The following is a 24169-nucleotide window of genomic DNA, read 5'->3' as shown; positions in this document are numbered from 1 at the left end:
TTGTGGTGTTATTTATTGTGAAGATTGTAAATCCAAATACCTTTTCAAATTTTAGACAATCCAAAAGAACTTCTTTAACTGGTAAAGGTGCATTACTCTGCTCCTCATCTGTTGCAACTTTCTTACATATCACTTTTATAAAAATATAACACTAATTTATCAAAGCAAGAAGGGAGATGCTTAAGTAATTTTAGAGTACAAAGGGACCACTGGTTCAGCATCTGTATAAAAACATATTTTTAGACACCTTTCATACTTTTGCATATCTTTCTTGCTTTTCTATTCAGCCTCTTTAAAAAAAATAAGGCGTCACGTTTCGACATGTCTGATACTGTAGCATAACGAACTGGATCTCAAACGAAGCCGAGACGTTGATTTTCCAGATATGTGGCAAAGCAACTCGGAATCAAAGCAAACTGCACATTTATGCAGCTGCAACGGATGTTAGGTGAGCACTACGCAAATGCTGCAGCATTAACCCAATGGTAATGTAGCTTCATGTAAAGATATGCTATGCAGATGATGTGTCTGCACTGATGATGAGGATTCATTCAACAGAATATGCCAAATGGTTGGAGTGGCTGACATGGAAGGGGAAATGACTTTATTTTTCTAATTAATTTAGCTTATAATTATCAAACCACTTGGGAGCACACAGAGGCTGTGCATTTGAACCTTCAGCTCAAGACTGTTGAGCAAACGTAAATTATGGGGATAAAAATACAAGACGTAACATCATGGAGCGTACATCTTGACACCTTTCATGCCAATACGCAGGCATTGTGCACATCATAAATAATACACATACTCTGTATATGTAATGGGACCTGAGGGTTTGAAAAAAAAAAAAATAGGTCTTTACACTTACACCCATGTAGGAACAGGCCATTTAGCAGTATCAAGTCATACCTATTTTTTAAAAACCTTGCACGTTCAAAAATACTCAAACTTTCACCACATCATTCTGGTTAAAATCTTTTTAACAAGATGCCAGTAAAAGTGCCGCAGTGACCGGAGCTAAAACAGTGCAACTCTATTTTGTCTTTTACTTAAAAAGAAAACAAATTCAGATATTTCCAGGAGGGAGACCCTCAGTCTTAAGTAACACAAGTTTAAAACAAAAGTGGGCAGACTAGGAGCTGGCTGACAAAAAACAAATGACAAAATATGATACATTTTTATTTTAAATCTTCCATTAATACCATGATGTAATAACTGGGTTATTTTTACTCAAGGTTTTCATACCATTAGAATCTCAAACTGACTCATGTCTAGACCCACATTAAGTGCCAACACACAGGGCAAGATGAGGAAAGAAGCTTAAATACCCAACAGCTATGGAGTTCTTCATTGCAATCACACAGTAGCATGCAAAGTGTAAACTTTATTTATATATAGTAAGTAAACTTTATTTATATAGCACCTTGCACAGACATGGAAAGTCACAATGTGCTTTACAAAAAAGGAAGATAACAGTAATAAAAACGATATAAAATCAGTGAACAAATTTTAGCTAAAAGCCCGCCTGAATAAATGTCTTGAGAGTCAGTGGAGTCGGTAGCGCAGTGATAGAGGGAGAGCATTCCAGAGCCTTGGGCCACCACCTGAAATGCTCTATCATCATGGGTTTTAAAATGAGTTCTGGGTACCGTCAGCAGCATCTGATTAGAAGACCACAAAGTCCTAGAAGGACAGAGAGGCTTCAAAAGGTCCACTATATATTTGGGAGCCTCACCATGAAGTGCCTTAAAAGTTATAACCAACATTTTAAAATGAGTCCTAAAGTGCACAGGGAGCCAATGCAGAGAGGCCAGAACAGGAGTTATGTGAGCTGTTCTGTGGGTCTTAGTTAAAAGCCTGGCTACAGTGTTTTGCACAGACTGAAGGCGAGCCATGAAGGATTTACTTAGACTCGCTAAAAGGCTGTTACAGTAGTCTAAACGAGAAGAAATAAACACATGGACAGTTCCTTCTGTGATAAAATAGATCGGAGCTTTGAAATATTCCTTAATGGCAAAAACAGTTACGAACTAACAGTTTACAATGATTGTCCAAAGACAAAGAACTTTCAAAGACAACACCCAAATTTCGGAGACTATTTTTTAACCAAAGGGTTTAAGAACGCAAGATGCTTCCTGATTTCAGCGATTTTATCGTCAGGAGCAACGATAAGAGTCTCAGTTTTGTTTGCATTTAACTGCAGGTAGTGCTTATAAGGCTTCTAAACAAGCTAGATAAGCTCTATTTTTTGACTTCACAGGCATCCTTTATAGACTCTGACCAACAACCTAAAACTATGGTCTATTAAATACACATGTTGTTCTTTATCCAGAAAAATCTCTGCTGTTACACTTTTTTATCGTTACTGTCCTCATTGCTTTCCAGGGCACCCTAGAACTCTTCACCATCCCAATTATTTGCCTTTTGTCTTCCTTTTAAATATTAAACAGCGGTTCTGATGCAATATTCTCAGTGGTGATCTTAAAGTGTTGAGGCCCTTTAACACGACTTACCAAACAAAGTCACACTGTTTGTTTGCTAAGATGGGACTTTGCATTATTTAAGATGAGATAACCAGATGTTCAGACAGGGCTTGTTTACTAATCCAAAACTAGAGACAGCAAAAAACACTTCAATGCAAAAATATCTGGTTGCTTGATGATCCACTACAATGACATTAAAGCGGAAATGACTGAGGCAACTTTGACCCACTGGCCTTCTGGGGTCTTCACATACAGTATCTCTACATTCAGCAGCAGAGATCGAACTGTCATGGTTGAGGTTTCAGCTTCTCTATAAGCTCCGCTCATGAACACCCACACACTCACATCTCTCCATTCACTAACCTTACTTGTGAGTTTTGGCTCACAATAAGTGTAGGTGTTGAAAGTGATGAAAAAGCACAGTAAGTAGGACAACAGGCGCTGTAACAAAACACGAGCCATGCTTCTAGTTTCCCTCTCATAGTTAAGAATACATGAGCACATTTATCCATATGCTTATGTATTTAGTGCCAAACAACAGAAGGAAAAAAAACAGGGCATTGTTTTAAATGGTTGTAGCACTTGAGCAACTGCCAAATGATTCAGCCCTATTGTGTAGGCCAAAGACTCAGAGGCCCCTAAAGAACGCAGCTAAGCCAAGATCAGAGGAGTCGTCTTACTGAGCTGGGGAAATGACACACTGATCTGAAAACACTCCGTTCTTTAATACTCTCAGACTTCTAACACCGTTTTATGTGATTAAACGCTGTATACCAGCTGGCTGTCAAAACACAACAAACTGTCCAACTGTTGAGTTGGACAGAGACGAAAAGCAATGGACTGTGACGATCCTGATACTAAATGAATGCAGCAAGATACATAAATGTCCTCAGTTTTAGATTGTGTTGATATCCAGATAAAAGATGGTTGGAAATGCAAATCTTCAGGCACGCTTCAGGGAATCATTGAACAAAACACACAGGTAGTGGGGTAGAAAGACGGTAAGACATGCAGCAGAGGTCTACGGGTCGGGACTCGAACCCGAGGCGACTGTGGCCTATGATTTGGGTTTTTTAAATGTATTTTGCTGCAGTAAAATTTAACTACAAAATATTGTAGTGAATTTGTAAGACTGTATCTTAAACTATTCCTCTTGAGACAGATCAAAAGTTTAACATGGGTTACTCAACTTTGGCAAATGACACCGTCTAGCATCCATTTGGCAGTGTCTATCAGTGCTGAACTAAAGGGCTTTTTCACTGTTTTTTTAAGGAATATTTGATCATTTCTAACTCAAACGTTTGGCTAAACTGATATATATTCTCATAAAATCTTTATTGTATTTAAAAGAAAAACAAGGCAGGCATTAAATCCACAATATATGTACAGGTCAAAGCTGCTGATTTATTCTATTCTGATTACAGATTTTTTACAATAAAGTTTTTGATTTGTGAACTCTTTACTCTGTTTTTAAAAACAGAATATGGTTATAATTATCATGTAGTGTCTCCTCTGAGGAACTGCATATGTTTTTACACTCTCAGACACAATATATATTTTCCATCTTTGCAGGCTTTAAGAAAATACCAAAGCAATAATTTATAATAATACATTTTCATGCAAACATTTAATGACAGTAAAGGGATTTAGGTGTTAAAATCCTAACAGATTTTGTTAATTATATTTCTAAATTTCACATTAATAAATTGTTTATGCATCCTTTCGGTCATTCAGAGCTGTTTCTCTTGTCCCGTCCCTTGCTCCCACTTGTTCAGATGTTTCATTGAGCATGTGCAGGCTTCGGATTTGTGCGATTACACAATTGGACATTTTAATGGTGAATATCAATCCACAAAGGCCCATAGTGGTTTTTTTTTTCAAGCCTGCTGCTCATGAAGTGAAGGCTCTTGTTGCACAGCATCATTCTTGACTAGAAGAGTTCCTTATCTATACAAGTGGCTTAGCTGGCACCACTGAGCAATGGTGTCAATGTGGAATAATTTTACTCACATACCAATAGCACATTTACATTTTTTATGTATAGGCTGATGTTTTTATGTCATTGTTTGCACAATTTTCTTATTGTGAAAAAGCATTTCTTTAATGAGTAGTACAGATGTATGAATGTGGTGATCAAAAGACGCCTGTAGAAAACCGGAAAGCTTTTGGTCACCTGCGTATCAGCACTGCAGTCTGTGGTAATTAGCGAGCTGAGCAGCGAAGCTACTGTGCAGCTCTGACTGAGCCTGCACCATGGCAACGCACAGGGCTGTTTCTGAGCACAGCCTCCTCTCTGCTTTTCCTCCCCCATCTTTCTCTATTTCCTTCCTCTTCTTTGCTGCTTCATCCCTTTCTTTGCACCAAACCTCTCATTTATCCACCTCTTTTTTCTCCTGCTGCTTCCCCTCTTTTCCTCCTGCAAATCTCACTCTAATGCATCCAGTCCTCTCTTGCATCATCACAGCCCGGATCGACATAACATAAAAGGCACTCGCAGAGGGTTCAGTGTTGCTGTTTTTCATGATGTTCTGGAAACACAGACTGAGATTTTCACGACATATGGCTTCCAGTAAGATGTATTTACACATAATCAATTTATCCAGGACTGTACATGTTACTCATAACGACAAAATGTGACCGCTTGATGTATCTCATTGTAAAGTCTGGGTTGGTTTAGACTTAATATAATGAAATGCGTTTACTGAAGAATAAAGTGTGTTCCCTATTGCGTTGCCATAAAGGTTTTGTAGTATAGCACCACTTCTTTGTTATGAAATTTCAGCAGAAAACCATGAAGCCAGACAGGTGGGCAGAAAGGCCACTCAGAAATGAAGAAGCCATTACCCAAAAAACAACAGTCAGATTACATTTTGCAAATACACAGACAGAGCTTCATTGTTGGAGACATGTTCTGTGGTCTGATGAAACTAATATTGAACTATTTGACCCAAACGGCCATTGTTACAATTGTTACAAGATGGGGAAAGTTTGAGAGCTTGGGAACACTATCCCAACTGAAGTAAAGAGGTGGCAGCATCATGTTATGGAGATGTTTTAATGCAGGAGGGATTGGTCCACTTAACAAAATAGATGCCAATGAACAATGACCTTAATCATGCCACCAAATGATGTACAAAGCGGCTTAAGGACAACAAAGTTAAATTTTCCATCAAAAAGTCAATAAAGCCAATGTTTGACCTTGATGAACGTTAAAATGACAGATCGACCAAATACTAAGAGAATCTATGTGAGTCTAACTGACCGGGATGGTCAGATGTGGTATCAGAGACACATTTTCCACTATAAATTTACCATCATTGAAATATTTTTCATGAATTTGGTGTCTCATGATAGTTTTTTTCCCTTTATTAAGAGTGTCTCAGCTTTGTTTTACATGCATATTGAAGTTGAAACAAATGATGTTAAAAGCAACCAATAAAGCCTAACCCACCTAACCCTGTTAAAGCTTGAAGGGCAGCGTGTTGAAGAAGGAGGCAATGCAGCTGTAATGTGTTATAAAGAAAGCAAATTCTTGTTCTGCAGCAGAAATTAGTTTGTATTTCATACTGATTTCTCCAGACTTATTCCTTACTGCTATGCAAGACATAACAAAACCTTTGCTTTGTTCCCCCCTTGCATGTCTGAACTTGTGCGACATGAGCTTAAGGCAGGAGAAAAAGTAAAGGCAAACCTTTTACCTTTGTGATAACAGAAAATGGTCCTGCATAACGTCTTAATCACCTTATAAATTCATGTCAAGATGTAAGCATTTTTAGGTATTGTATTTCATAAACATGAATGTTTTTCTTCTGCATAAAAATAAACTACTACTAAGTCTGGCATAGAGCGAAGGACCTGGTATTAATATGAATTTTTAATACAATATATAAACAAAAGCTTTGAAACGAAAGAATGGAGCAGAATCATATTTAGATGTATGATAAAATTTCATTGAAATTTATATGTCTGGGTTTTAAAGAAGGGTTCTGTGAGAATTTGTAGGCAGTCAAAATCATAGCTAAAAGTGGATTTCTATCTTCTTAAATCAAGTTCAGTCTCAAAAATGTTAAAGAAATGTATGCAACCCTATATTTTAACCGTTTAAACTGCTATAATGTCTGCATTTGATTATTATTTGCACAGTAGAGCAAGTTGGTCTGTGCCTGCATTAAACATCTAATACAAACCGGGACATTTTTAGTGTGTCTGGAGCCAGGGGGTCTCCAGTTTGGAGATAAGATTATACTGCATACCATAATAAAATATAAACAAAGTAGAAAGATTTAATGGCCTGCTAGCTTGGTAGTCAAACTGACCTTTTTGGAATGAAAAATTTTTCATTTTGTGATTTGCGTTCATAAAATGTTGGGAGGTTGTGTATTTATCGGGGTTTACACGTCTGAAAATATAGTTGGTTTTTTTTGAGGGCCTGAGAAGGTAAGAAGGGTTGAAGAAGCTCAGAGAGGTACACTGAGGCAAGATCATTCAAACATTTAAAAACAAAAATAAGAATTTTAATATGAACTCTAAAATGCACGGGAAGCCAGTGGAGTGAGGCCTGAACCGGGGCGATATGTTCAGTTTTATGAGACATTCAGCAGTGTTTTGAACCAGCTGCAGATGAGAGAGCAAGGACGGACCCACTCCAACATAAAGTCCATCGTGGGATGAAATAAAAGTTTGGATCACTGTTTGAAAGAGTTGCCTAATCAGAAAACAATGTCACATTTGCCAACTGGCTTAAATGGTAAAAGCAGAACTTTACAACTGTTCTAGCTTGGAGTCATCCTAACATCCATCCGTGCTCCTGGTAAACTGTGATTACTTTTTCATGCAAGCATTTTGCCTTATTTTCAAGTATTTATAGAAGTATTTATATAAGATAAAGATATTTATGTTATCAAATAACTTAGTCGATATTGGATACATGTACAAACAACACCAACATGAGTGATTTCATCTTGAGTATAATGAGGAATCTGAACATGTTGCCCTTTAAATCCATCTGGAATATGCAATGAAACATCGTCTTTCATTCCCCTGCAGTTCTCCACATTATAATCTAACCAAGTATGGTAATGATTTAAGAATTTGGTTTTTATCTGAGCTGGAAAAAGATGTGCTACATTTTGAAGAAATATTACAAAAATGCGCAGACACACAGAGGAAAACGGAAAGTAATGACATCCGTGAAAACAAATTGAGAGCAGAGATGTTCTACCAACAGTGCAATAAAATGTGTGAAATTAAGTTGGGACTGCTTGTAATGTTCACCTCCATGATACACTGCTCTTCTTTATCTTTGTGTCCGTTTGAAACCTGTTTTACTCAACTCTGTGGGAAATGACTGGTAATAGACGGAGGAACATGTTTAAAGCAGTTTCTCTGTGAACATGAGGCAGACACAGGTCTGGATAATGTTAGCTGTCTAATCAGTGGGGGGACAGGAAGTCATGTGAAACAAAGGTGCATAAAACATTGCAATCTCCTCTATTTTTGCTGCTATTTAGCTCCCACTATTTTCATTTTTGCACTAAATTCACAAAGCAGATTGGAATAGATCCATGTAAGTAGAAACGTTCCATCTGGTCCACCAAATGGGCTCATTTTTGCATTTGAAAAAAATAACAGGCACAACATACTAGAAGAGAAGATGAATTCAACGTTCTGTTATAACCTGGATCCGTTTTTTTGTAAACACAGTAGTGCAGCAGGTCACTTTCCCACATTTGTTCTCTAAATCAGCTTTCAGCAGATGGTATTTTTGTTGAATCTGTGTAAAGCACACAGCTCTGGTCTTTGAGAATGCCAATCAGTTTGCTCTGGCTGTAATTTGCATTAAATATAAATAAATATAAGCTGGTTTCCCCCCAAATGAATACATAATGCCTCATTGGAATGTAGGCAAACTGCATCAAAACAGAAGGATGCTGGATACTGATTCAGCTAGAAAACAAAGATCAAGAGACAAAAAAACTCTGATTTGTATAATGTTTGAAGATAGAGTGGAGGAAGAGACAGGAAGAGTAAGACGAGAGCGGAGCAACAAAAATTAAGAAAGCTTCAAATCATCACACAAACACATACAGAAATGAGAGGCCAGACCAAATGGCTGAAGGGTTGCTTGGATAATGTATTAGACAGAAATGGCACTCAGAGTAGCTACACATGATAAGAAACGCACTGCTTCAAATGTCCTCAACACACACACACATACACACAAAGAAATGGATGACAGAATGAGGAATATTGTTGTTTGAATGATGAGTTACATGAGGAAATGCTCATGCCTGTCATACAGATTTCTGAAGAGCAGTTTTGGAATACTTTCAGCTCAAAACTGGAAACTGTGGAAATTCATTTAAGCTGCCGTTACACTCAAAAACAATCAGCTTTATAATGCACAAAGTGGCCCCGAGGAATCCTTTGTGTCTGAGGTCTTACACTCATTGTTTCAACTGACTGTCGGATGCTCCGGGAACTGCCAGATAACACTAATGCTCTGTTTGTAAAGACACTACTTACACCAGGCATTCGATGAGTTCATCACATGCCAACTTTCTGCACAATTAATAATTTAGGTACCCATCACTGGTCTGCGTGTTGACCAAAATATGTCTAAATTTGACTGTTAATCCTCTGTGCTTAGCCTGGTGTTTAACAAGAACCTGCAGTTCTTCACAAAGCTAAATATTAAAGGTAAATATTTTAAATCAATGCAAGTTTGTGGTAAAAAAAGTAAAAGTAAAACAAGAATTAAATACTTAATTTACCGTACTTGGTGAAAAAGAGAAAAAGCTTTGAGTAGGAATTAAGACCTTAGTAGCAACTCAAAATAAAAGCTACTTGTAAAATAATTTCATTTACTTGTACTTGCAGACATTTGGTGCTAGAGTTAATGACATTACAATGTAAGCCTAATCTGTATGTAACAGCATCTCATTTACAATCTTCCCCTATGACAGTTTCATTTAGTAAAACTCCTTTCATTTACCAATCAGCTCCCATCATTTCATCCTTTGGATTTTATCAAGCGAAAGTGAATTACTGCAAAATTGACTACATATCGCCCGCAGATGTGCAAAATTAAAGATCCATTCTGAATGGCTGAGATTAGGGACTATGAGGCACAGAAAGGCTTTTAATGTGAAACATCTTAACAAGAAAGATGACATTCACCAGACCTAACTAGTAATATTTTTTATGTTTAGATCAGTGTATGGACCAAAAAAGAAGAGATCATGTGACTAACAATAATTTAAACGAGTCATTTAGAAAATGTATTGAAACAATAAGAAAATGTAAATAAAAAATTAAAGAGATAAGGCGACAAGAAATAACTATAAAAGGGGCGTGTGCATATGTACACATATACACACATGTATGTCCATATATTTAGATATCTATTTCTCTATCTATATCTATAAATATATATATATATATACACAGTATATATACACATATCCTATAGACATAAATTCCCTCCCAACTCCCCCATTCTTTATCTACAATTCTTTTCAGTATTCAGCTATTGCGTTTTGACATTTATGTAGCTTTTTGTAAAGTGTGACCAAAGTTTTTACTTTTACATCTGTTTATACAGCAACAGGTATGTTAAAGTGATCCATGTTCCTTTAAATCAGCAGTCGCTTTGGTACATGTATTAAAGAGTGAAAGATCCTGGTGTCCCTCTCTTCTCTTTTAGTCCCACCAGGAAGTCTCATGCTGATTCAGGAATCCAGTCTGCCTAGCACAACGCTGTCACATTTCTAGGCCAGTCTCTACTGTGATCAGCAAAAACCTCTAAATAAAACAAAGCAGGCAAGCAAACAAACAAACAGCATTCCCCTCCCCTCCCTGACTTCTCTCTTGTCCTGTCCTGGCTGGCAGTGGGAGCCAGAGAGGGGAACAAGCAAAATGATACGGGGGTGAACCCTGGCGGTCTGCTGTCAGTGGCCATATGGATCACAGGGAAATGGTAGCCTTGGCTTCCAGCAGGACACACACAGTGGGTCAGCAGCCTCATGCTACTTCACCTGCAACACTTAAAAAAACACTACATAAACCATAATTCACCAGCTAACGTCCACCGCTGCAATAAGTAAACCACTTAATGAGCATAAACACATGTTGGTGGTGAGACAACACATTACTCTGAGCCCAGCATTTTCAGACAAGCTTCCATGTTGAAACCAAATGTAGAAATTCAGTCTGAATGCAACAAAAAGGCAAATCCAGCTCTCATAATGGTTACTGGCTTGTCAAAGTCATGATGATGTAAATGTCTGACAGGCTTTTCTCAGGAACTTCACCTAATTTAGAATAAAATGCAAACCTTTGTAAAAGGGCACATACATTATCTTCCTTTTACTACAGAGCTTTCCTGAAAATTTGATACCAGCTATTCACCCACAAACTCTCTCTGCTAAAGAACGCTCTGTTTTAAAATGCATGTTCTGTTTGTATGATGCTGGACATTGGGAATCGGATATATATAAAAAAGACCCTGTGTGTGTATAAACAACATTTACCCTACAAATCAAATGAAATGTTCCATTTTACTCCGTTTTAACCTCCAAGTCTAATATAATCTGAAGAGACTGTGTTGTCACCTCTCATGGTTTTGGAGAAATAAATTCCTGAAAGTGGGACAAATGCATATAATGGTTGAGCATTTTGAGGTATTTTGACAAGATATTTCTCCAAAACAGTACAATAAAATATAAAATATTTATTCTTTTACATAAAACATGAATGTGAAAGTTGTAAAAATGTAATTAATATAAATGTTCTGTAGGTTACTTTTCTGTTTTCCTCTTATTTTCTCAACCGTTGCCAGGATCGGCGTCCTTTCTGCTCCATTACCGTAATGAACCTTGTATGCGCGACGCTAATCTTTAAGAGAGAGCTGGTGTCGGCTGGCGTGACCGCGTATTTCTGACTTTCGGCTCACTTAAATGCAGTTTTCTTCTGTACAGTTGATGTCTCCTCACTGAAGCGACGCTGCAAGCCCTGCAGTTCGAGCGGCCGCTTTAGTCAGCGCTAACCAATAGGGAAACATCTTACATCGTTCGTCTTTAGGCCCCGCCCAGGATGTTCATGTTCCCAGGACTCAAAATTTGTTGAGTTCCACCAAAAACAGAGAGCGTCAAAACCAAAAAAGCGAGACTCGTAACCAAAGATTTTTGACATGCGCAAATAAAAGTTTATGTTTTGCAAATAACTTTTTTCTCTTTGTGAGAAAAAATGAGTCATTTTAATCAAAAAAAGTTTTATTAAACAATTTTTTTTCTCCCCAAAATAAAATATTCCATTTAAAAAAAAAAAAAATCGTTACAACTCTGAAAGTTTTGATCTCAACTTAATATTTTTTGATTGAGATTAGTTTTTTGTTTGATTGAATAATATTGAGACAAATGTAACTCCATAGATATCCACATCCACATCAATAGGGAAATTATTGGACAATAACTGTAAAAAACCCACAAACATCCCATCAGAAATCGCCTGATGACCAGAACAGGACAATTTTTTTGCTGTAAACTCAAAAATACGATCTTTTTCAGATTAGTGAACAGAGAAGCTTCTGAGAAATCTTTTACTGTTGAAAACGTTACTCAAATTCTGTTCAAGGCTTGCTTACAAAACCTCTTCACGGTGGAAGACGTTACCAGAGGATGAAGACTTAAAGTGGAGACAATCACAACACAGATACAAATGAGGCACAAATGAGAATTTCAAACAGTCTCTGTTTTCATGGAGATGGAAATCACAACAAGGTCAACTTGAGGTCCGACCAAACCAATGATAGATACAACAGAAAAACCCTAGATCTATAATGCCAACTTTACACGCCTTAGTTTGAGTGTTAAATAATAGTTTATTATCAGTTTATGACAATAAAATCTGAAGGAAAAGACTTCTTCATTTTAATACTGTTTACGCATCAGTTCTTAGTATTTTTGAGCTGCCATAGTGTACAGTCAAAGGTTTAGAGCAAATTAAGCTGATCTTTTGTAAAAAATATCTCATACCAGTTATGAGGCATGGCGGTGGAGAGATTATAATCGGGCCTAGACACTTTACAGTCTTCGAGCTGACCATTAACTCCTCTTTATACCAAGGGAGAGTCAAATATGTGACAACTAAAGCTTGGTTGAAATGGGTCAAGCAATGGGATAAATATTCAAAGCATAGCAGCAAATCTACAACATTTTATCAGTATATGAAGAAAACAAATGCTGCGTTTGCCTGGTCAAACTCTATTCTAACTCTAATGAAGTGGGAGGGCAAAACAGAAGTGATAGTAAAAGCTATTGAATATTCGGGTGGATAAATCTTTCATACACTGCTTCTGCATTACCTAAATTATTAATAACCCATTGGACTATGTCCTATTTAACTAATTTTAAGACCTTGTGAGAACCAAAAGACTTGCTTTCATCTTGTTATTTCACAAACTGTGAAATAACAAGATGAAAGCAAGTCTTTTTAACAGATAAGTTAACAATCAAATCTACCAATTCTTTATAAAATGCCTGTTAATCACAAAAAGGAAATCTGAGTTAGTTATTCTAAGCACAACCCAAAGTTAAAATCTTTAATGCTCCCTTTGTCCTTAAACATACCTTGAGGAGTGAATTAACATCCAAAAAACATTTAAAAATGAATGAAACATTTCTAATATAAGCAGTGATTTTATTATTAGACTCCAACAACAGTGAACAACACAGGCTACACTTAACCACCCAGCTGTCTCTGACTTTACTCATTGTAATTTGCAAAGCAATGCCTGATTGTGCCTAAAACAAATGTAACAATTTGGTCATATAAACCTGCAAATGCGAAATAATACGATAAATTGTGTGTGTGATATTTGTGAAAGGAAAACCCTGTGAATTTAACAGTATATCTACAATAAATAAAGATAGTACAAATCCATGAAGTTACACTTAAATAATGGGTTTGTACTAATGTTGCTACCAACAATGCAATTTTTTTGTAAAGGTTTACGCTGCTTTCAACTGCTCAGTCCAAGAAGTCCTAATTAAAAACATTTAAAAAAAGAACAAAATCACTGAGACAGAAGACATGGTCTCAATCAAAACAGCTTAAATGACCAGTAAAACGCAGAAATCCAATCAACTTCTTTTGCACGATAGAAACTCAGCAGTTCCCTTCAGAAACCAGCCCATCCTTTTTTCAGTGGTTTAGGGTCATCTGGTCTTTACAAGAAATTTCTATTAAATCATTTTGAAGATCCATCCCTCTTTAATGAAGTTATTCTTCTTTAATTTAGTATATTACATTTCCCTTGTATCTTATGACTGTTTCTGGTTCAGAATCTCTGTGTTTTTTAATAAAGGTCACAGTTGTATAAATATTTGTCTATAACTGAACTGACATGATTTGAAGGCGACTTGCATTTATATTAATTAATGTGTACTTGAACAAGCATATATCCCTTGTGCCCATATTATTAACTTAAATCCTTAAACAATAATATTTTTTTCTTCATCTTTACTTGCTACAAATGATCAATACTGCGCAGAATTACAAATCAGCCATATTGCTAGAGATTGTGACCAACCACTTGTTAACACATCATAAGGAAGTGCTACCAGGTAACAACACTTGTTGGTGTGGATGCTGTTACTGAGGGAAGAAGACTCAAAGTCACTGTAGCTATTTTGAGTACTTGGAGTACAGCAGAGTTGCCGGTTTATACTTTTGAGTTGTCAACCTCTGTGTGTTAGACCATGCTGGATTTGTATTTAGTGGGTATGTAAGGCATACCCACAGAGACATCTGTTTTTGTAATGTTAGCATGTAATAGTCATAATGTTAGCATGTAATAATAATTAAAAACCTTGTTTTATAGCAACTGCTTACACTCACACATTTTGTGACATTGCCTCTGCTCCTCATATAAATAATTAATCTTAATATTTTCCAAGCTCTCCCAACAGAAGAGCTAAGAAAAGTTATAAAAAAGCCAAACAAATTATACATCATGTGCATTGAGGGTAGTTAGAGGCCATTCAACTGGCTCAATATATTGATATGCAGAGCTAAAAAGCATGACACTAGGAATACAGAATCCTACCAAATATTGCGCCCATGCGGTCTTCTGTGATTGCAATATTAAAAACACTGATATTGTCATGCAGCTTCCATTAAATACATTTTAAGAGAAGTCTGTACCACAAACATCAGAGAAGGACAAAATAAAATTTAACTAAAGCTTTTTGATCCGGTGAAAAGTTTTGACTATATCAGCCTTCAATTTTTTGCTAACTATTTTTTTATTTTGTAGGTGTTACATTCAACAGTGTGTTTACGTTTTCAAAAAGACTTGAAACCAGGTGAGGTAGGGGACCAGATCATTACTTGATCATCTTAGAAACATCTGCTGGTCAGAGAACCAGTGGAAAACTTGACTGCATGTGATAGAGCTTTGTCCTCGTATAAAATTGTGGCTTTATTAAATTTTGCAAACGTCTTCCCGTGACACTGACAGATCAAAACATCTCTCAAAAACTGGAAGGAGATTTAAGATTTGATTTTAGGTCCAATTTCTCTTCGTCTTTCTCGACGTGAGTTTGTGTTTTTTAAAGATCTGGCACAGCCCCACTAAATTAGTCAATCAAAAAATGCCTCTCATTCCATTCAACCATAAATCTGGTAATAAATGCCGTAACTTTAACAGCTCAGTTATTAAATTTTACTCAGTGGTGGTCTTGTTTGAGTCTTCTTTACACCTGTTATGTTTGAAATAAGCACTCTGGAAATGCAAAATAGAGATAAAAATAAAATATGTACTGTTTTTATTATGTAATTAATTACTACTGTAAAGGTCCGCTGGCTTTTAGAAATAACCAAAAATAACTAAAAATAAAAATGTTTCTAGGTATAATGAGAAATTCAGTGATTTTCAACTTGATCAGCCCTGACCAGTGACTGGCTGGTTGGAAACTCCTATTATGCACTACCAGGTCGTGCTGATAGCAACAATCTCCAGTGTGGCTGCTATTATACCTTGAAGGCTCAGAATTAGCTATTTTCAGCATCACTGAGGTGTTTGAAATTAAGTAATATGAAGCGAAGCTATTTGAAAATAAATTATTTTATAAAACATGTTGAGAAATGTCTGCGGTGCATTGAGGTTGCGAGAGAGAGTGTCACTTTAGGCAGATAACAGGAAGGTAAACATATCACAGCACAGGCGCTCTGTTTTAGACTTTCAACCTCTGTCTGTCTGTCAGGTAACACGCTGGATTTGGAAGTGTTTGCAGCCTTTGGGAAAGGTTTGTGGTTAGGATATACAGTCGTATTCAATAAATTAGAATAAAATGAATGAACTTTTCAATAATATTGTTATTTATTGATTAAGACTGTATATTCTCTAGAGAATACATATGGAGCTTGCTGTTTTGGTAATGCCAACCTTGCTGACTGCTGATATAAGGTGGTTTAATATGCCAACTCCCTAGTCATTTTGTTTTAAAATACTAAAGTCGAGCTGTACAGAAGGGTTTTTTATTTTATTTTATGTTTTTACACGTGATGTGATGTCACCTCTGCTCCAAATAAAAATAATGACCACTCAAGACAGGAAGGCTAGAAACAATTGCGAAGAAATGTAATGAAAAATTTGACCAATCATTTAGAAAAAAAACTGTCTCAGTGAGAAATTCTCAGACAAGTCTCTTTATCTCTAAACTGATGAGAATATCCCTGGTTTTAGATGGATCTTTTTAAGATCTCAGTGTGTGATACAGCTCAAGACATTTGGACGCGTTGCACTTGTAAAATCCCATTCGTTAATATTCTCTGGAACGCCGCAACAGGAAAGGCAATTCAAATCCAATCCAGTAAAATCTAATCAGACAGATGTACAAACCAATGACACCAATAAATCAATCTGACTGTAAAAATATAAAAACACACACAGGAGCATACACGCACGTTCTGATCAAGGCCTGAAGGCTTTCATGTCGTAATCACCTACGGGAGTGTTAAGTAAGGAACGCCCACTGTGACTGTGCATTCATTTAATACACTACTACGCAGGCTGTTTTAAACAATACTTCTGACGGAGCATTCTTTTAACTAAATCTTGATGCTAATAAATAAGGTAAACGCCAATTAATATTTAAAGCTAATCATAGCCAGAGAGTTGGAGAACAGACAAAGACAGATTGGAGCCCGCCGGGGGAAAGAGGAAGCTTTCAAACAAATGATCCCAGAAGACTGAGGTCTCCACTTTCTTCAGATTTAAATTCAAAAGCTCTTGTTTTAAAAGAATGTTCTTACAATCCCAGCTGATATCAGCCATAATTAACCTAGCAAGCTCTTGACAAAAGAGGTACAATTATTTTGTAAATAGGAGGAGGACAGGGGGGAAACATTGATTAGGCATCATCATGTGCCAGGGTGTACCACAGTAAAGATTTCCTCGTGTATATGAAATGTTCAAGGCTTTAGAGCCTTTTATAAGTGTCAGTAATGCAGCCTTAAAATTGTCTCCATGAGGATGGTGACAGCCTTTCATCATTCCAGACTCCGAGCACATGGGTAGTTACCAGGGGGTAACTAGTACTGAACATCAACATTTTTCTCTGTAAATACTGTATATTTCTCATTGGTCTATTAACATGAAACTCATACCAAATGGCGTTAACAACCCCGGTTAAACACACATACAAAGAAACAAATGACAAACTAGTTGATTAACTATGTTATGTGTAACAGAGTGGAATGACATCAGCAATAAAAAATAATGAACTATAATATTCAATAGAAAAGCCTTTTTTGACAATGACAACTTCAAGACATCTTGTGTATGGAGAATTTAGTCACATGCATTGCTAAATTGTGATCTACAGTTCCTCCAACAAATTTTCAGAAGGATTCAAATCAAGGCGATTGACTGGACAAGTCTTGCACCACTATTTTAATCTCTAAAACCAATCAATTTCTTTGGCCGTGTGTTTGGGCTCAATGTCTTGCTTAAAAAAGTCCACACTTGTTCATGTTCATATTTGTTTCAAGAACGTCTCTACATTTCTACATTCATACTTTAATAATAAGTCTGCCAGTATCATAGGCTGAAAAACAGCCTCACAGCATGATGTTCTTACCTCCTAACCTCCCAGTTGGAAGGGTGTTTTTGGGGAATATGCATTCTTCCTCCAAAAACATGGTGTGTGCAAGGGCTTTAAGCATGATCTAACATGATTTTTCTTCAGTAGTGGAGACTTGTGGAGTGAGCATTCACGGAGGCCTTTGCATTTGAATGCATGTCCTATTGTTTTAATAAAAACTGTACCTATTAATTTCAGATCTTTCCAAAGCTCTTGTCCTAAGGTCTTGGACGCCACTTCTGATTATGGTTATGACTTCTCTTTTAGAAATTTTGAAAGGAACACCCGATTGTGGCAGGTTTATGGGGAAATGATGTTTTCTTAAATTCTGAAATGTGATCACTGAAAATAATAATAACAATAGTTTAGAAATACATCTGTAACCAATGCCAGTAGTATCTTTTGCAACAATAAGGTTGCAAAAGTATTACCAAACATTAGAATATTTCAGCAATTTTCTTGGCTTTCTATGCTCTTCGTAAATATATTTCCATTAGAAATATATTTACGAACAACACATTGGAGTGTTTAATACACCAGTTGATAGCATTTTGATAATATTCCTGTTTGATTGGGTGTATGACATAACTGTCCTGCTCTCCAGCTATGGATAGGTAGAGGGGGGATGAGCCAGATTCACATTTTCCAACAAGGATGAGCCACAGTGATGGTGGAGAGATGGAAAAGTGAAGGAAGGAATTGTAGATGTGTGTTTCTAGCCATGTCATGATGGATGCAGAAAAGAGTGAGGGCACAAACTGGCCATTTACATGAATGTTTTAGATGATGGAGGGACAGATGTTTTCCCATAGTGTCAGTGTCTCTCCAGCTTCTCTCTCTGACAGCACCACCAACTGACTCCTCTTACATAACCATCCGTTTAGGGTCGCTGCCTGCCTTTATTGGCTTATTTCTCTCCATTTCAACCTTTACATTTTTAACCCACTAAACCCTGCAACACATCCCTAACTGCTTATCCGAAAATGAAACTCTTAACGTCACTGTAAAACTACAGCTACTCAAGGCACGGACGACAAGTTAAAGAATTTATATACAGGGGTGTAAATTCACATTGTAGATGGATGCAAAGATCCTGTACAGAGGTGTTTTCCTCAGTGGTGCATTTTCAGCTAACTCAAAATCCCTAAACGAATATAAATGCAGTTTAAAGACATTTCATCGAGACATAGACTATTTCTACTATGCAACTTTAATACTGACTAAATGTGTTTCATGTAAGTGATGTAGTCCACTAATGGACACTAAAATCTCCATGTAAGCAATAATTGGCTACATAATCACATTTGCTGCAAGCTTTCAGACGTGTAAAACATGGAAAATGTCTGATTGGTCTGAACAAAGCTGGAATGTAATATAACATGAACTAAAAAAAGCACACTTTGTTTCATTTCATGGCTCTAAAGCTGAAATCCCTCCTCATCAGCTGTAATCTGCTAATATCAGCAGGTTGCGGCTCATGTGAAGGCTCCATTTTCTTCTTGCCTTCCATATTCCAATTTTTACTTCTAAAACCACAATCGGACACAAAAGACAGCAATGCAAACAATGCAGATGGCTTCACTTGCCGCAAATGCAAGACTGCAGAAACACATCCTCATGCACAGTAAAAGCCATTTCTTGAATCTCATGTTCGCCAAGCTGCCCTTCCCCCACCCAAAGATCACTCTCACATACGTGCACGTTGATTAGTTAAAGGCTGAGCTTCTGAAGCTGTCCTGACCTTTTCTTACCCGTCATTTATATACACACGTGTAACTAAACGGCACTAATAGAAACAAAATGGAGCCCACTGAAAAAAAAGGTAATTTCATTCATTTTGTGCAACATGTAAGACATGCAACGTTTAAAAACAGGTTGGTTTCTTTTGTTACAAAACAATCTCATTATGCTGTGGTTGTTTGAATCACACGGCCTGCCTAATGAAAATGACACTGGTATACAACATGGATTTCATTATCAATTTCCTAATGAGACTTTACCCCTTACTAAACTGATTAGTAACAAATCCATTTTCCTTCGCTTAATTTTGAAAGTCAGACACTGATTTCAGAGTGGCTGTTTTAAATATAAATTTCAAGGCATAAAAAACCCACAATCCTTTGGCCTGGGGCATCAGCAGCAGTGTAAGCCTTTGACGACACGCAGTAGGTGTGTTAAATCTATAGGCATTAGTCATCTGCATTAGTCCCAAACATGCAGATCATCTCATGTACGTGCTCTGAAACCAGATTCATCCTGTTCCAACAGAGGAACCACAGTCAACAAATAGAAAAGGGGGGTCTTGAGAGGAATACTAAATTAGACCTATGTTTAACTAGCAGAAGTAGCTAAAATGAGCTAGATTTTATGTGTCACTATTACAATTAGTGTTGTGATCTCCACCAGAGCCTATCAAGAGTAAGGAAGAAGGATTACCTGGTCATACCACTCCCGGTTGGTGCAGGTGCACTCAGGCCACCATCCTCCTTGTCCACTGGAGTTGTTGCCATTTACTTTGGGGCCACCCTTGGACTGGCCCTTTGGGTTGGGGCCCACAGGGCCTCCACCAGACATAATCTTGCCCTTACTTCTCCCTAAAGTGCCACCTCCTCCTCCTCCACCTCCTCCTCCTCCCATGCTTCCACCCCCTCCTGAGGCTGGAGGAGGCAAGGTCTGGCCTCCCCCATACCCAGGTGGGTATCCATAGGGCTCGGCCTGCCAGTCTCCTCCATACGCCGGGGCATCCATCCTGCGCAGAGCTGCCATACGGGTCACCTCATAACATTCTGGGCACTTGCAGCAGTGGTGGTGTTTGTGCATGCTGGCTGTGCTGGCTGCGCTGACGCTGAGATGAGCGGCGTGGCACTCGGTCTCTGCTGCCTCCTCAGATCTCAAACGGCACGCTGCGATCGGCTCACAGAGTGCTAATGCCGAAGGAAATAACACCAATCACAAGATTTTTTTTTATAAATTTTCCCTTTTTTGTGTTTTTTTTCTCTTTTTTGGACAAATCCGGCTGCTGTCCGCTTTATTCCTCGTAGATGTAGAGAAAAAAAAAGCAAAAACTGAGACGGATGGGAAGCAGCAACAGGAAAACAAAAATACAAAATGGGCACGTAGTCTTTGTCCTCTTGACGTAGAAGATCAAAGGAAATATTTAAGATATTGTATGCCACCACGCAATCAGAGACCAGCCCTGATGATAGAAATTTCTTCTTCCTTCTCTTGGTTCACAGTGATATGCATATAAATTCATAGATATATAGATTCTTTTGTTTATATATCATATATATTTACACACACAAATACATATAAAAATATTAATATAAACAGACGAGCACAGATACCGATATGTACAAGGATAAATGTATATTTATATATAAATATCTGCGTGTGTACAAATATATATATAGATATATAAACAATATGTATAAATAAATGATATCCGGAAATGAAAATCTTCCTGTGTTGATTCTGTATCTTCTTGGCGTGTCAAAAAAATCTCACGTTTGTTTCCTCCTGCGTTGAAAATCGTTGCCTTTCACTCTCTGTTTCTTTTCTCAGCCTGCAGAGAGGAGCTGAGCGCTGGATCGCCTCTCAGTCAGCTTGCCCTAGATGTGGATTATTCAGAGGGATGCGAGTGAGCAAGAGGGAGGTTGGTGAGAGAGAAAGAGAGAGGGGAGAAGCAGCTAGGGAGGAGGGAGGGAGGGAGAAGATACGTAGCAGCATCCCTCTAGCAGCTCAGTCCTGACAGCCACAGCCAATCAACTTGCAGCATTGCCATCAGCAGCAGCAGCAGCACCAACAGGACTGAGCGCTTCACTAGCTGCTCTTAAAGGGGCAGCGACACTGATGCCTCGCTGCTTCCCGCCTTGGGTGAGAAGGCACTTCTTCATGAAGTTATGCCACAGTAAAATAAAACAAAACATCACATACAATGACTTTCTTTACATTTTAAGAGAAAGAGCAAGGGAGTCCTAATCCACAATCAGTCAATGATGACCCCGGACTGTAATCCATCAAAAGTGAGCCTAATCCATGTTTTTCATCAGGCCAGTGCAGCCAAAATCCAACTTACAATGAGCACCCCTGTCCCTCCAACTGATCACTGGGCACCTCCCCGGTCATCTCTAGTTCAGCTGCAGACTTAACAGCTGTCCTGTGCTGTGTTAACAGTGGCCATCCTCTGGCTCTGTGCCACAGCACACATCTGTAAATAATCTCACGAAAGAAGTATAAGCATGAGATAATCACAGTGTATTACTTTTAAACCATTCTTCATCTCTTGTCCTTTTTCTCTGCGGGTTGCTGTTGAGTTATTTCACTGCCCATGTGCAAAGCTCGGTCAAAATAAGAACAGCGGGAGAAATCAGCCCTCCTGGAGCCTCGTTTAGGAACCATAGGGGAATTATTTTATGTTCACAATGATGACATCAACACATGTGTACCAAACCAATAAGATTACACGCTTCGGCTTTCGAGTGGGTGGAGGATGAGATTGAGAGTGTGAATGTGTGAAGGGAAAATGAGAGAAGGAGAGCCTATATGGCTTTCATGTTACTATGGCAGTCATATTTTCAGTAATATGATAGGACTGCCTGTAGGCCATTTCACAGGCTTATGAATTTGTAGTTTAATCACAAACGGGATACGAAACACCCCGACACGGAGAGTGAAAGGGTTGTCTTACGAGGAGCTGATGGAAAGTGTCACAGTGTTGCCATTAAAGCCCTGTACGTTTGCATTATTTATGAAATGTGATGGGAAACAGAGGTGGGTGTGTCATCTTGGGGAAGAGTGTGTGTTTAAATGTAGCCTTGCATGTTGTGGGGCTTATACTCGAACACAGTGCGCCGTTGCTGTGTTACAGCTTTAAAATTAACATCAGTGCAGCATTCCTATCAAACTGAACAAGATCTTAGGATGAGGCCATGCTGCATTCTGCAACAACCCTTCCAAGAGGCTCACACAGCAGGCTCAGCCACACTTAATTACATGCAACAGTAACTCACTTCATTTTAATGATATTCTTTCTCTCTGTCCTCTATCCTACTTATTCTGTGGTTCACTTTAGAGCAGTCGAACTGCAAAAATAAACAAACATAACCAATATATATTGATTTGCATAATAAAGTAAATAGAGGCAGTCAGAGAATTTCACAGCAACGAATGAGCACAGAGTGAGTGTCCATCGACAAAATTATTTATGAATGTGTAAAAAATAAAGCTTAAGAGCTTATTATTATTCTAACAATAACTATTATTAATATAATAATAATTGTTCTGCTTAAAATAAAAAGTAAAAACCACATAATTATTCAGTCCAGCTTAACTCAGATTCATTCAAGCAATGAACACAGATGTGGACATACACCGTATTTTAATATCGTTGGTTATTATTGTTGCTTATTGATTATATGAGTAATAAATGTTAAATAATCAAGATGAAGAGGAGAATGAAAACAGTTTATTATTGTTGTTGCTGCTAATGTTAGTAGTAGTGGTATTGCCAAAATTCTGTTTATAAAACCTAACAATGATCAATTAATACAAAAATAATAAAATAAATTGAAACAGAATAAAATAAAGGACCTTTAAACAAATAGCTCAAAAAGGACAAATTCATAAAAATAATATACAGTCTGATTTAATCCTTATTAATTCTATTAAAACCAAATTATACTTGCAGGTTCACATATTGTACATGTCAATTAATGACCTGGAGCACTTTATTGAGTTTTATTTGAAATAAATGTGTTCTCTGAAAATCTAGAGACAAATTAAAAAGAAGGTACATTAAATTAGAAAATTAAAAAATCATCCCTCTGTATCCCACCTTGCAGCTCTTTCAACACTATCAGCTCAGCACCAGCCTGCACAGCCCTTATTACTTAAACCCTCCTGGACATCCTGGAACAAACAGACACACATACACATTCATGTAATCATAACGAGCATTACTACCCCCAACCACCACACAAACTGTGCATTGAGCTTTTCAGTCATTTCTAGGCATTTCTCTGAGAAGCTGTGTAACTGCTCCTTTGTCACCTGACCGGATGTAGGGCCATAAAAGGACAGTCGGTAGTGAGGCAGTCTTAAAGAGCCAGGCTCTTAAGCTTCTCTGCTGTAGCATTTAATTATTGCAGAAAAGGATGAAAAAGCATGTACAAAAGATTTCAATAATAAATGAGAGTAAAAATGCAACTTATTTTTAATGTATCAAACCTTTGCACCTTTGAGGATGCATGCATGAAGATCAGTTCTCATGATGAAATGCCAGTAAACTAAGATGGCAAAGACACTACTAATTAGGTCTTAGTTGAAAAAAACAGCTGCTCCGCCACACACAACTAACCCAGCACCCCTAATTGATGGAATAATAAAAAAGGGAAACATACCCACTGAGGGAAGCTAAAACTGATCAGAGCTGCACTACTGAGAAATTGTGTTTGTGTGGATTTTGTTCAAGCATAAAAGGAATTAAGTAGAAAGAAGAAGAGCTTTGAAAAGAGATGCAAGTGGGTGGCTAAAAGGCTA

General features: G+C 37.6%; 1 protein-coding gene across 12 annotated transcripts in view; it reads right to left on the bottom strand.

Moving 5' to 3' along the window:
- The window catches only part of dlg3 (discs, large homolog 3 (Drosophila)), a 133048-nt gene that overhangs the window by 68154 nt on the left and 40725 nt on the right, over window positions 1-24169 (bottom strand). Inside the window, exon 1 of one of the 12 annotated variants that reach the window (XM_047354147.1) lies at window positions 20066-21242. The exons of 10 other annotated variants lie outside the window; for them this stretch is intronic. In XM_047354147.1, the coding sequence (XP_047210103.1) occupies window positions 20066-20449 (384 nt within the window). In that variant the 5' untranslated portion in view covers window positions 20450-21242. Of the gene's footprint in view, window positions 1-20065; window positions 21243-24169 lie in introns of those variants that run through there. One more of the 12 variants, XM_047354150.1, reaches the window with a different exon arrangement.

Source organism: Girardinichthys multiradiatus, chromosome 23, assembly GCF_021462225.1.
Source record: "Girardinichthys multiradiatus isolate DD_20200921_A chromosome 23, DD_fGirMul_XY1, whole genome shotgun sequence".
Classification (NCBI taxonomy): domain Eukaryota; kingdom Metazoa; phylum Chordata; class Actinopteri; order Cyprinodontiformes; family Goodeidae; genus Girardinichthys; species Girardinichthys multiradiatus.
The sequence above is the reverse complement of the archived record's forward strand: the minus strand, read 5'-3'. Positions and strand labels throughout refer to the sequence as shown.